The sequence below is a fragment of the Halyomorpha halys genome, unplaced genomic scaffold (assembly GCF_000696795.3).
Source record: "Halyomorpha halys isolate HHAL.00 unplaced genomic scaffold, Hhal_1.1 Scaffold595.1, whole genome shotgun sequence".
Lineage (NCBI taxonomy): Eukaryota > Metazoa > Arthropoda > Insecta > Hemiptera > Pentatomidae > Halyomorpha > Halyomorpha halys.
In genome coordinates, this window is record NW_027112496.1 from 852734 (window position 1) to 867618 (window position 14885).

The 14885-nt window shown below is 35.4% G+C and overlaps 1 protein-coding gene across 6 annotated transcripts in view; it reads left to right on the top strand.

Annotated features, from left to right (window-relative positions):
* LOC106684609 (H(+)/Cl(-) exchange transporter 7) overlaps positions 1-14885 on the top strand; it is a 54561-nt gene that overhangs the window by 28051 nt on the left and 11625 nt on the right. For all 6 annotated transcript variants that reach the window (XM_067050343.1, XM_067050342.1, XM_014426792.3 and 3 more), the window contains 5 exons: positions 2850-3018; positions 6362-6515; positions 12864-12960; positions 14127-14287; positions 14365-14544. In XM_067050343.1, coding sequence (XP_066906444.1) covers positions 2850-3018; positions 6362-6515; positions 12864-12960; positions 14127-14287; positions 14365-14544 — 761 coding nt within the window. The remainder of the gene's footprint in view (positions 1-2849; positions 3019-6361; positions 6516-12863; positions 12961-14126; positions 14288-14364; positions 14545-14885) is intronic.

Genomic DNA, 14885 nt, shown 5'->3' on the forward strand with positions numbered 1-14885 from the left:
TTTGTTATAGCTTTAGAGATATTTTTGAAATTGCATTATTATACGTATATGAGGAAATTCTGAAATAATAATATAAATTATGGAATTCGTAAAGGATGCTTACCCGATTATAATTTTATCAAATACTTTTGATATATCTATTTTTTTTTATATATATTTTTTCTTCTTAATTGTTCATACTTAAAATTAACTATCCTTTTATCTATTACTTTAGCTTTATTCTATTCCTTTTTCATTCATATAATAATGGAGGACCCTTCAGTTTTATTGGCCGAAAGGGAGATATTTTTGCTGCAGTCCAGGCAATTTTTAATAAATCGTAAACCTTAGATAAGGGAACAATAGACAAGTATTAAACACCTGTATTTGACCGGCTAGTGATTTATGAAACAAAATTCGAAACTGTCCAGTCAAAAATTCGAATTTGTAATGCTTCCGTTCAAACTAAGAAGGAAAAGAATGAAACGACAGTCGTACAAAACGCGTTCATGGACTTAGTTGATTCCGCGAAAGCTAGTTATGAAACTACAAGTGGGTGCTCTCCTAAGGAAAATTTGGCTAGTGTCCCGACAAATTGTCAATTTATACCCCAGGAGCTACCGAAAATAGATAGGGACTTGCCTCGGATTTCGTTTTGCCGTATTTTGTAGCTCTATTCCATACAAGATCCATCCGGATTTTTTAATAGAGGTTAAAGTATGCACGTACCTTTGTAATGCGATTTAGTGGTTTGGAGGCGACTCCAAGGGCATATTTCCGTTTCATCAAAACGTTGTACCCCCGATTCCTAAATCCGGATCATCTAAAATATGCATAATCAGTCCACTTCAGTCCTCTGAAAAGGCAGAACTGAATAAAGTGATACGCTTAGGTTTGTTATTGCTGCAAGATTCTCGGGGTTAAAGACACGTATTACCCATAAAATAGATGTTAAGAGAGCCCAACCCATCAAGCAAGCTCTACTCGCCTAAGGTTCTTGATGCAATGTACCAGGAATTTAATCAGATATTCCAGGAAGACGTGGTAGAGCCTTGTCAATCACCATGTCATCTCTTCTAGTAATGGTACGCAAAGGATCAGGCTACCAATTTTGTACCGATCTCAGAAAAGTTAATCAGATTACCTGTATATCCTATCCCATGCTTAATATTACCTCGCTCTTGGATGGACATCGACCGGGACAGCATTTGTCCAAATTCGACTTGAGACAAGCATTTCTGCAAGTTCCGCTGGCCGATGAAGATAGCAGAAATATAACGGCGTTTACTGTCCCAGGCAGAGGATTATACCGATATAGAGTGATGCCTTTTGGATTAACTAACTCTGCCGCAACATTTCAGAGGTCAGCCGATACAATCTTTGGACCTAAACGCTATCCTTACGTGTTTTTTTTTTTCTTGGACGACATTCTAGTGTTTACCTCAACTCATCAATTACATTTAGAAATGCTAAAGGAAGTGTTCCATCGGATTAAAACAACAGGCTTACGAATTAACCTAGAAAAATGTAAGTTTGGTTGTGACGAAGTGAGCTACCTTTTAGTTATTGGATGTAACATGATTATTTTTTCTTCAAAACCCCCTTGGACCAATTAATTAATGATTATACAGTGTTATTGCCAAATGTGTTCGTTAAAAAAAGTAAATTTTATTTTTTTTCCCGCTAGTTGGGATTACTAGAGTGATCATGATACCGAAGTTCGGATTACCGAGATTACATTGTAGTTGCCATTATCAATCCATCTAATTTCACAAATTTATAAATTTACCTTATATAGTTCTATTGGTACATCATTTTTCCTAAAACACTAGAGATTCTGATACTATTAGTCATCTGTAATAATTTCGTCTACAATAAAATGTTATAATCTAAAACAGAGCTATAATAGTACCTCGCTGATCCACCTGCAATGTTACACTAAGCAATGCTAAGGAATTAACTAATTTTATTACTTGTTTACAAATTATTTTGATGCGTATTCCACATATTTAATTAATAATAATAAACAAAAAATCAATTTTAAAACTGATTAAAAAAAATTTAGCACACATGCCAAATTATTTGTAGAGTAAAAAAAGAAACTAAAAACTATCAAACTAAATCTTTGAAAAAATGTGGCATGCAGAAAAAAAACATTGAAGTAATTAATCTCTTAAAATTGATTTACGGACATTGTATGTGGACCAGAGAAATACTATACTGATGACTATATTGATATATTTTTGCTATAAGAAAAATGATGCGCCAAAAGAAATATAAAAAGCAAACTTATAAATCAGACCACTTAGATGTATCATTGGAACTTTTAGGAATGCATTTGTAGTAGAAGTATTTAATTATAGCCATTGTGTGATTGTAAGCAGCCAGGCTTGCCCCGAAAAGATATCTCAGGAAAAGAGAGTACACTATAATATTTTTTTTAAGAAGAACAAATAGATTATGGTACATTCAAATTATCTATGCATCCACATAAAACGTGCTCGCAAAATTGTATTTAAAACAAGACACCAAGACAGACATCTGAGTAAGCTGTATTAGATATAATTAGTTCATGACATTCGCAAAAAAAAAGGGAAAATGCTCACTCGCATAGTAAGCCTCTCTCATTCAAAATAATTCCGATGTATCTTGCATCCATATACACAGCATTGTTTAGTAATATTATATAATTCTTTTTTCAGAGTCTGCCGATTTATTTATTAAATCGCTTCTGAACTCACCTAAATGTAAATTTATAATAAAATCAAGACATAATATAGTGTCAGTATGTCATCCAAATCCGTCCCATTATCCATTACTGCTACTTACTCGTTGTTAGTACTAATGAAAAATAATTCATTCACTTCCAGATTCTTCCTTCAATCTAGAGCCTTACCTATTTTTCTCTGGAGCTGAAGATATATCTCTAATATTTAAATATTTAGAAATTCCTCTGTTCATATTAATGGGGGCCTTTGGAGGTTTATTGGGGTCGTTGTGGAATGAAGGACAAATTCTTCTTCAAAGGTTTAGAAATACGTAAGTATTACTTTCAACTTAATCTCTCATTCAATTTATTAAATCCTTCAAAAGTTATTAAAAACTTAGTTCTGAGCACGCGTAGCCGTTGGAACAGACCTTATGTTACTGAAATGGATGTTAAAAAAAATCGATGTATTTTTAGCTATGTTTTGTATATAACGATATTTTAATATTGAACATTGATATTTTAAAACATCGATGTTTTTTGTAGTCGATGTCGCATCCCTAGATCCAGCTATCACTTTTGACTGTCCGCAGCATGCGTAGCCGTTGGAACAGACTTTATGTTACTAAAATTGATTTTAAAAAACATCAATGTATTTTTGGCAATGTTTTGTAAGCAACGATATTTTAATATTGAAATTAATATTTTATAACATCGATGTTTTTTATTGTCGATGTCATATTCTTAATTCCAAATCCACTTCTGACTTTCTCGAGTATGCGTCGTATGTGTTCTTTCCTCAAAAAACCCTATACTGCGCATGCTCCTTGTATTTCTGGATAATCATAAGTTGTTGTTGGAACAGACCTTATGTTACTGAAATGTATGTTAAAAAATATCTATGTTTTTTTTGGCGATGTTTTTTAAACATCGATGTCTTAATATTGTTTTGTTGTCGATGTCGCATCTCTACCACGCACTACCCTATCCCCACTTCACTCTTCCCACTATGCATCACCCCTATCTATCTACGCAAATATCACAATTGTTTAATATCTAAATATTACAACCGTAACAGTACCCAAGGTGTTGTCAGCCAATAGAGGTCTACCTGCGAGCAAGCCCCAGCATACGTCAATTATAGTTTATTACAAATAATAATCGGCACTCTTTATGATACATGTTTCGGAGGTGGAGCTATGAGAAGTCAAAGAGAAAAAAGGGACCAAAAGGTAATACCCCTGATAACCAAGTGGTGGCTAGTCTGACTGAATAACGGATAAGACAGTGATGGGACATTTGGAGCTAGATAATTGAAGAAAAAGAACTTAGATTGGATCATAATGAAGAGTAATTGACAGCCAACCACATCACCACTTGCAGCTTATCCCCCGCCCATCTTGGTATTCATATATAATGTAAAAATGTTTTATCACAAGACCATCTATCTAAATCATGGTTATTATATTATATATTTTTATGGTTGTATTAAAATTGTAATTTAATAATTCGTTTATTCATAAGCAGCTTTATGGCTTATATTACCAAATACTACTACATAATATATTATGTATTCAATGGTAATAATATTTTATGAAGATATCTAATTAGTAACTAACTGGCAGCAATTAGAGTTGGGTAAAAATTAACTATTGTTGAAACTAATAACTAAAATTGTCATGGGTACGATATTTATATATCAATGGTTCATTCATGAATAAGGCTCGTAACCATGGTAATTTTAGCTATTAGTTTCAACTATAGCTAATTTTTTCCTATCTCTGGTAATTGGTTAACACTCAATGCCTTTGGAAAAGTAATCCGGTCATAATAGTTTCAAGGGCTCATATAATTGAAATTAATAAATAATTTTTGATAATTACTATCAGTATTTTGTGGCATCTCATAGGAAACGGGTATGAAACATATCATTTATTTACCTAAAGTAAGGATACATATTGTGATCCAGGAAGATAGGAGTGAGTATGGATCAGTATAAGTGTATTATTTTTTAATAGCTTATTCCTTACAAATTTTCCACATTTCATGAGAAATTCCCACTTCATCCAAATTCTCAAGGTCAATCCCTATACACCCTAACCTATTCCTACAATCATCCCTGACGATTGAAATGGAGTGACGCCAAGACGTATTGTAAATAATCATATTGTTGTTCTATAAATGTCCAAATTTTTCACTCTCCTCTGAGAGTCCGTGGCTCAAACGTCCCGAGCCTACGTGGCAGCGCCCTAACACAGCCTCAAATCAGTACCAGTGACCCGGTTGAACGAGTAGCACTGAATTCTTCCTGTGTCCTGCGTTTTCCTTTCCAAAGTGAGAAGGACAAGCTCGGTTCTGAGTTCCCTGAATGCAAATATTTTATATATGAATGGATGCGTTTAAGCTTATAGTTATTTTACTTTATGTTTAATTTTTTTTTCTACTTGTAGTTTTGTTATCATTTATTTATTATACATCTCATTAAATACGATGAGCTCTCTTATCTCCATTACCAATGCCTGTGCATATAAGAAAGAATGCAATGCAAGAAAAAACAATTTTTTTAATATGTAAAATCGGTTATACGATACTATCATCTACTGATGCAGGTAACAATTCCTCATTGATCACAGCTTCAATCGGCATAGTAATTAATAAACGAATATTAATAAGAAATTAATCAAATTAATATATGAATAATTTAAAAAAAGGGGTTGTCATTTAAGAAGTAATTGAAAACATATCATGTGACATTTCAGGTATTATCATTTAAAAAAAAAAAAAGGTCGCGTATGTTACTATAAAAATTTAAAGATCATCTCAGGCTTCCTTCCCCCACCACTACCTTCTCCGTTACGCTACACTTTTGCCTGCATGACTCTCAGCATCTATAATCCTCTTACCCCCACCACCTCACTCTTACCCATCCCCACCACTACCTTCTCCGTTACGGGACACTTTTGCCTGCATGACTCTCAGCATCTATAATCCTCTTACCCCCACTACTACACTACTAATTACCTCCCCCACAATCTACTTCCGTTACGGGACACTTTTTCTAACATGGCATCCCGCAAAATAATTTATAAGACGTTGTCACGTCAAAAATAAAAGTTTATATAAGTAAAATGTTTAAATGGTTACTATAGTTATCCAATAATGTTTTGTATTAAATGTAAACAAAACAATCTACTTCCGTTACGGGACACTTTTTCTAACATTGCATCCCGCAAAATGATTTATAAGACGTTGTCACGTCAAAAAAAAAATTCTCTAAATCAAGGAATCTGAGAACCATTTAATCGTTGATCACATTTATTTATAAAAATTTATTCGTAAGATTTTAATCCAAAACATTATTCGATCTTTTTTTAAAAAGTTTTTATTTATGAACTGTGTGCAGAATTAAGTGGTTTTCATTTACTTTAATCTAATTTGATAAATATATATAAAAAAAATTCCAGACAAGATAAAATAAATTACCATCGTAAAATTGTTTATCATAATTTTTTTTTATTTATTGCTATTTCCAACTATACATTTAGTAATTTAGTAAATTTGATCTTAGTTAAAATGGAGTGTTACAGGCGTGTAGAGAAACTACTCATTGGTAGCACTCTAATGTATCATAAATTTAAAATTATCTTTACCTAATTTTTGGTTATTTTTTTCTAGTTATATTAAAACAAAACGACAAAAAATTATGGAAGCTGTCATAGTTGGACTTGATTTATCAGTATGCGGTATTGTAATTTTTCATTATTTTGAAGATGAATGTACTCCAGTATCGACGAAAGTCAAACGAGAAGAAGCTTGCACTCTCATGCAGGTATTCTTTTGTTTGATTATTATCTATTTTTATATTCTAAACAGTTATGTCAAGTCAAGTAGTGTGATTTTGTGATAAGAAAAAATAAAGCTAGAGCGTGAAAACTACCTCGTGTTTAGGCGCTTTACTACCTCGTGTTGTTAAAGTAGTGGTTCAAACGTTAATTATTGGATTTAAAATTCATTATTCTTTTTTTACATTTTTGAAATTATAAACAGCAGGATAGAACTAATAGATTTGGACGTTGTTTCTCAGGAAAATACAGTGGGTAAGTCAAAGTAGACAATTGATATTAATATAACGTAGCTCAAACCAGGAAACCTTCACTTCAAGTCAGGATATATCAACAATCCTCAGGGCGGATGATAAAACAATATAATTAGTATTCCGATTTTTAAAATCACAAAATTTACTGTTACAAATATAACATCAAATAGACAAAAAATTATTAATACGAAAATAAGCATACATAAATATGAAACAAATCGCGCTGATAGTCAGAAAAGCTTTACGATATTGCTACATCGCCACTACTGGTCTATAACATAATTACTTATAGCCGCCAGAACCGTTATGGGCTAACATGATACAATTTAGCCACCGCAACGTGGACCATTTCAATCAGCAAGCAAATGTCCTATAATGATATATGTAATAATGAGGTGTAGATAGTTGACCGTAGATTAGTGATTGGTGAAGTTTGTCGGGGGGTGCGGTCAGCAAAGAACAACATAAATAAACAAAACCATATTTATTTATTTTATGTCGACGTTTCGACCTGAGTTTCAGGTCTTCATCAGGGGTTATGGCGTAGAAGCCTACTGCAGTTTTTTGAGTTGCAGGCCTATAGGAATCGATTGGGTACGAGAGAAATTCAAAAGTTCAGTAGAGCCACAAAGCTCCTCAACTCCTTATGTCCATATAGGTCTTATTATTGTCATGTATATCAGCCTTTGTAATTGGAAGTTTAGAGTAAATGCTGTAATAGTCGGAATCGACATGCAGTTTCACTCGAGTGAAGATTCCACGTTAACCGTTTGTCCAGATGTAGTCTAAGATAGCGGATCTGTTCTACAGGGTTGAGAGCAAAATAAAGTATACTGGCAGTTGGCAGGTTTACGACGAAGAGTAAAGGTGATTTGATGTTGATTGTTGGGATTTATTTTTATCCTCCAATTTCGGCACCTTTCTTGCAGGGTTGTGATATGGGACTGGAGAGTTTTGGATGCAAGCAAAAAAAAGGTTATTATTAACTGCGAACACACAAGTGTTATCGGCATACGTGGTGAGAGTAGAGTTAGGATAGGCGACGTACTGGTCAGCGTTTGTTCCTCAGGTTAGAGGCGGCTGTGTTATACCTGGCACTAGGTATAAAATGTTTTTTTACGAAATCCAATGGAGGGAATTATTAATAATCATACTACGGTGTTGGGGCACGGAACCCCAGTACCGGCGCCGGTAGGGAATGCGAAAGCGGGTTCCCCGGCGTCATCATCATACGTCCGCAGTGCTGCAATGGCGGGAGACTTGGCCATTGTAGCACCTAATGTTACAAGAACTTCGTCGCTCGTTGAGACAAACGAAAGAAAAATGGTGGCAGGAAAAGTCAGGCTGTTTTCAGGAAGTGGCAGTGAAGCCGACAAAGATACTGGACCTGATAGTCGAGAAGGCAAAATGAGCCCCAGAAGAAAAAAGAGGAAGTAGAGAGAGAGGGAGGAGGAGGAGTCCCCTCTAAAGCCCAACCCAGAAATTGAAAGACCCGTCCAGAGGGCGGAAGTAATTCAAGGACGGGTCAAAAGCTACTTGGAGAGAAAAAAGGTATCTCCCGAGATCCAGAAATACCTAAATGGTCAGCTAGCTGAGAGAACTAGCCAATACAATAGTAGGACTGGAAGCCCAGAGGGAAATTATCCCGGAAATAGTAACAGAAATGGTAAAAGAACCCATGGATACCGATGATCTACACAAGATCATTAGAAAAAAGGTCTCCCAGTGTCGGATTTAAGTAATCCGATTTTTCCGTTCTTTTTTTGGATTTATGTAAAGTCGGGGTCGGGGGTCTCATTTTCTGATGCCCCCCCTTGCCGCGAACACCGGAAGACCCCGAAGACGCTGCGACTGCAATGCCGCCCCAGCCTAAGCATCATGCAAGCTAGGACCTGGCCTACCCTACCATCACGCCAGGCTCCAGGACACGCTGGCCAGTCCTTGAAGAGGACTTCTTTTCAGACACAGGCGAAGATACACGGTCTTCAACGTTTCGTCCACCGCACACCTGGACGAGGGAAGCGGCTATAGGACGTCACAGACTATTGGGTCTCACAGATCCTAACAGGGCACGGGGGGTTCGGGGAAAGCTGCATAGCTTTGGAAAGAACATCGACCCCCGGTGCCCCACGTGCACGTTTACTGTTTACGTTCCTGAAACAGCAGAACACGTAATAGTAGATTGGTCCGCCATGGAAGAACGCCGAGCCAGGCTGTCGAGAAACAGCGGGATTTATGCCCTCGCCGAGTCAGACTTTCCCTGTTTGATGGAAGTAGAGAATTATCCCTTCTTCAGGGAGTTCATTTACGGATGGAAGGAGGGCCCAACTCATTTCACAATAGGAAGGGCTTGACCGCTCAACATCGGCGAGCCACCAGAAGGGGAGGAAGCTGACCCAGACTGAGACCAGGAGGGCTGGACCAGCCTGCTAACTGCAGGAGGTACCCAGACGGATGCGCACCAGAAGAGTCTACCGAACGGATGCAGTGGACAAGGCGCAGCTCCATCAGTAAGGCGCTAAACCTAGTTTAATAAAAGAATAAAAAAAAAAAGGAAAAAAAAATTGGTGATCATTGGGAGCAGTGGCACGCGCACTACCACACTGCTCCCGCACCCCGTATGCCAGAAATGGCATGGGAGGGGTTTAAAAAAAAAAAAAGTGTTAGGATTGGTTAGAATGTCAACTGTATAAACGGTGTAGAGGGTGGGACCGAGGACACCACCTTGCGGAACACCAGCGGACTGAAAATAGAGGGATGAATAGGAGCCATTGTAGTATACTTGGAATAATCTATCAGTGAGAAAGGAACGGATGATGAGAAAGTATGTGGGAGATAGGAATTTACGAAGTTTGTAAAGTAGTCCCGGGTGCCAAATTCGATCAAAAGCCTGTTCTACATCGAAAAAGACACCCGTGAAGTACATTCCACGCTCCAAAGAAGACGAAACAACGTTCACCACACGATGGCATTGCTTAATAGTGGAGTGGGATGTTTGGAATCCAAACTGGTGATCAGGGATATATAATTGGAATCTAGGATAGGGTAGAGGCGTTTTAAAATGAGTTTTTTGATAGAGTGGTTGGAGGATGAATATTCTGGCGCCTTTTAGGGTTTGGGTATCATTTCAACTATAGATAATTTCCATGGGTCAGGGAAATATGCGGAACGGAGTCAGGGATTCTCCTTCCTGTGTCTTTTTTCTATTCGTTAGAACTAACAGCGAATACTTGTTGGACTTAATATCCTCTTCACGACCGTAAGCGCATACCTCATTGCAGTCCTTGTGAATCATAGGTTCTGGTGTTTAGAAGTTATTGGAGGAAGGTTGTAACTGTGTTACATAAATTAGTTCAGTGGTGCCCAACGATTGTTCCGCGAACTAATTTATGAATACATCATTCCAGATCACCTCAACCCAGTTTTGAACCTTGCCATCACAAATATTCTTCATATTTAAGAGGAGTTGTGTAGGTATCCTTGGCTTTCATTGTTTTGGCTGAAAAGGCGGATCATATTATTTGTATCAAATGATGATGAGGGTTCCACAGCCAAGAATAGATTGGGAACCACTGAGCTATTGTTATATGATAACAGTATTACATAGAAGACATCAAAGGCCATAAGTAACCAGTCATCATTTTTTCACTCAGCACAGATATTATATTGAGTGAATCATTTGGCTAAGTAATGCAAAGTTGGTGAATTTAAAATTGTATCAGAAAAAGAATGACTGGCCGAACGAAAACACAAGTCTCTACTTGAGAGATTCTATAGCCAACTGAACGAAGGCTCCATAGACAAAAAAAGATCAGTCAAATGGTTGAAATCTGTAAAGGCGGATCCACATGTTGACCGCTCGCCACGAATCGGAGACTTGTACAAATGGTCGGTAAACAAAGAGCGGGCCATTCACATGTCAGTGTTATTTCTGAATAACTCTCTGGAGACAAGCATGGCGGACGTATAAGTGGTTTCAGCCATTGCACTGGGATTATATTATTTTAATTACAAAAAAAAGAAAATGAAAGGAAATTAAATATAAATAAATAAGATTAAATATAAAACTTATTATAAAATTAACTACAATCTCCTAACAGCTCTCAGTTGCAACTAGACAAAGAACAATGGTGGAGATGCTACACGAGCGCTCTCACGAACCCCTTTGATCTGTGTCCAAAAACCAACTCTCGACGGAGCTTAGGCCAACTCGTACAAGCCACTCATCCACATGCTCGTGCATGTCCGAGTTCGCCTTGGCTTGGCCAACATGTAGGTCCCTTAAAGCTGTTGTTCTCGGAGACAGAGGAGTTTGTAATTGCCAATCAAGACCAGGTCATTGCTCCTCGAAGATACAAAAGGCATGTTTTAAAGGATATGCGACAAATTTCACTAATGTTCAGCGCAAATGGAATCAATACTGTATATTACAGGAGAATGTACAGTGCTGACGAGTACGGAATACCTCTATAGCCGTAATAATGAGGCAAAACATTTTCATCAGACCTACTGGACAAATTTAACATATTCGACGTAAGAACGCCATATCATAAGTATAAACTAAGTAGAATGCTCCAAAATGGCCTCATCAAGCTGTATTGGGACCAATCCATTATTACCGACCAAACAGTGCACCATAACAAACCAGACATACTACATATAAACGGTTAAGCATAAAGCTAAGAAATATATATTACGATTCCAAACGATAACATCGTTAGCTCAGCTGTGGGTGAGAATCTTTGTAAATATCAGGAATTAGTTGCTGAACTAAAAGAGCTGCACCATTGAGAATGTGTAGTGATGACGCCAGTTATGTCGAAAAATGGGCTGATCCTGAAGCTAAAGGTGGCAGGAACAGATGGTTTGGAATTACCACTTCACATGCTGAGGGAGGCTCAACATGTGGTTCTCTTAGAAAGAGATGTTCTTAAATGTTTGAATAAATTTAAATCTGGAGGTGGTTGGACCGAGTCCCCCACCTCAGTTCTTAATCCTCGGTCTGAGCATTTTGTTCATCTGGACACCTCCTGCGTTTCTTATTTTAAATCATGAACTGAAGCAAGAAGATATTAGATCGAAATGTGGATTCTTCTGCCTCTGATGAAAGAGCTAAAATTTACAATGAGGTGTAGATAGTTGGCCGTAGATTATTGCTAGGCATAAAATAAATAAATATGGTTTTGTTTATTTATGTTGTGCTTTGCTGACCGCACCCTCTGACAAACTTCTCCAATCAATTAATTTACAATTTCAATTTGAAACTGCATTGAAAATAATCGTAAAAATTTTTTCATCATTACATCCAATTGTATAAAAAAAACTGTACGAATCCTCTACCAAGAGATAAATTCTCAAGGGACACCTCTAAGAGAACAAAAAAAGTTTGAACACTGGTGCCAATTAAATATCATTTTCAGTCAAACAATGTCTCATTATTTCTTGCACCATTTATTCAACAATCTTATGGGTAAATGGCAATGAATTATTGTAGAGTTAGAGACACTCTGGCCCCTTATATAAAATATTGGGCAAGCCGAAACTGTTTTGCTTTCACCATGCTGACATGTGAATCGAAATATATATTTTGGGTATAAAAATAAAAAATGCTGATATTTTTGATAATTAATGTTATGTTAAATACAATTTGATGAAATCATGGTTAATTGTTGAGAGTATAATTAAAACCATAGGGCTCCAATCTATTGTAAAAATCTGTACAATAAACTTTTAGTATTAAGGTATTGTTGAAATGCATTTGATTTATTGATCTGTATTCTAGTAAGTTATTAATTATTAATAGTTTGCTTGTTTATCAAAATCTGTAATGAACTTTTTTATAATTTTGGCATTATATTTGGTTTTGGTTATAAAGGATTGTGTGTTACATTTATTTGAGTAGATGGTGTTATTACAATGTATATTCTGCATGTTTTGCTACCTATCTAGTAATACCATGAGCTTGATTTGTTGATCATGTTACAGCATCCTCATTGGCTTAAATGTATAGTATTTTATTTCATAAAATATAAACTTAGTTTTTCAAAATCAATTTTTATAAGCTTGTAATTCTTTTCTCAGGTATATTGCGAAAACAAAGATGAATTTGAAACTGTTGGAATATTTTTGTTCCAGGACTTAAGGCATACAATCAGATCCTTATTCATACAGCATAAAGGTGAGTAATCCCTTTTCTAAAATAGCCCAACATACTACCAATGATTAAATTAGTATCGACTTTAATTTTGTATAAGCTTAAATGGTGTATGTTTTTATAATATATTACTTATGTATAATTATGATATGGCCAGGCTGACAAAGTATTTTTCAGTTATAATGAAAAATGTATATTAACCTTCCTATAATTAGTTTAACTTAAATATTTTGTACTCAATTTAAGTTTATTTAAACCATTAACACAAGTTGAAAAAAAAAATGTTCAATTGCATTAGTCATAACAAGTAGGAATGCATCTTAAAAATGTTAAAAGAGTTGGCTAAAAACGACTCTTGCTTGAACTCTTGCTTGAACTCTTGCAAGATAAGCTGAAGAAGGCATGAAATTATGGCTGAAATATTGGCTCTAATAAAACAAGTTCTACTTATTTGTGTTCTCCAATGACTGTACTCAGACCATCTTCTCATCATATAAAAAAGATTTATTCGATATTAGTTTAGTAATGGAAGTATAAGGAATTGGTTTGTCCTAAGATTAAAATGTTATTTAAAAAACAACATTAGTAGAATTGACACTGGTCATACCAGAAATCACCACCATCACCTGTTCTTCACAGTTTCTGTTTCACAGTACAGTCAGAAGTGGTTGTTTTGATGCAGTTACTGACCCTCAAAGTAATATAATTCATATATATCAATCCATCACCCTTGTTAAGCCTCTTTGAAGAGATAAATGATTCAGTCAACAATCGCTTGGTTGATTCCCAGTCTTTCAGCCCCTTGTTTCGTTAATTATTGTAATTGCAATTTCCAGATTTCTTGTTTGCCTGTTATTATTTTTATTTAAATAATGAATTTAACTGGATCTTTTTTATCTCTCTTCTCAAGTACCTTACTTCTCACAGAAATAAGGCACAAGGATATGAAAAAACATTTTTAATACTTAAGAAGTAAATTGATACGAAAACTCAAAGTCATCTTTATCCTTGCGTTCTATAAACATTGACAAGAAGCCCAAAAATCAAAATAGTAATATGATGTATACATGATTGTGCAATGAAGTGTCTTAGGCTTTAATTTTATCCTAGATGTTATTGTTTGTTTCCTAACAGATAGCTATGTATTCTACAGAGTATTATGTTAAATGTTTTATTTTTTTTTTCTTCAGAAATAATGAGCTATTCAGTAATCTTGTTTGGTGGCATATACTACTATGTTTTTGCTGAAATTCAGTTAGGAACTTACCTGCCTACTGGTGTACTCATCCCACATCTGATATGTGGGGCAAGTTGGGGTTATTTGGTTGGAATCTGGTACAGTCAAGCACCAGTATGTGGATAATGATTATTTAAATAGCTTTGTAAATAAAATTTTTAGAAAATATTTATATAAGAAATATATTGAAGGAAGGAAATGTCATCGCAAAATATGCCTTCCTGGGAGCACTAGCCCAAGGAAGTGGAGCTGCTCGACTAACTTTAAGCTTGGGAATAATAATGATTGAAAGCTGTGGACAACAAATGTTTTCACTCCCAATCTTTATCATAGTTGTAACAGCAAAATGGTTTGGTGGAATTTTTTCTAGGGTAAGTCAGTTTTTTTTTCTCTATACTTAAATTAATATAAACCATATGAAACAATTTTTAAGCATTGATTACATAGTATGTTAATCAGCTACACATTAAAACTTCAATTTACTAACTGACTAATTTTCCCTTCATTTTTTAACCCAGAATTCAATGGAAGTATGAGCTAAGAAAGAAAGCATAATAATTTTCAAATAATATATTATAAAATTTTGGCATTCCCTTTTGCATATTTTGCAAATTGCATATAATTGTATTCACAATAAACAATAGAATATTATAAGAATAAATAGACACATTTCTTATTGATGGAATGTGTATGTTGTATAGGAAAACTAATG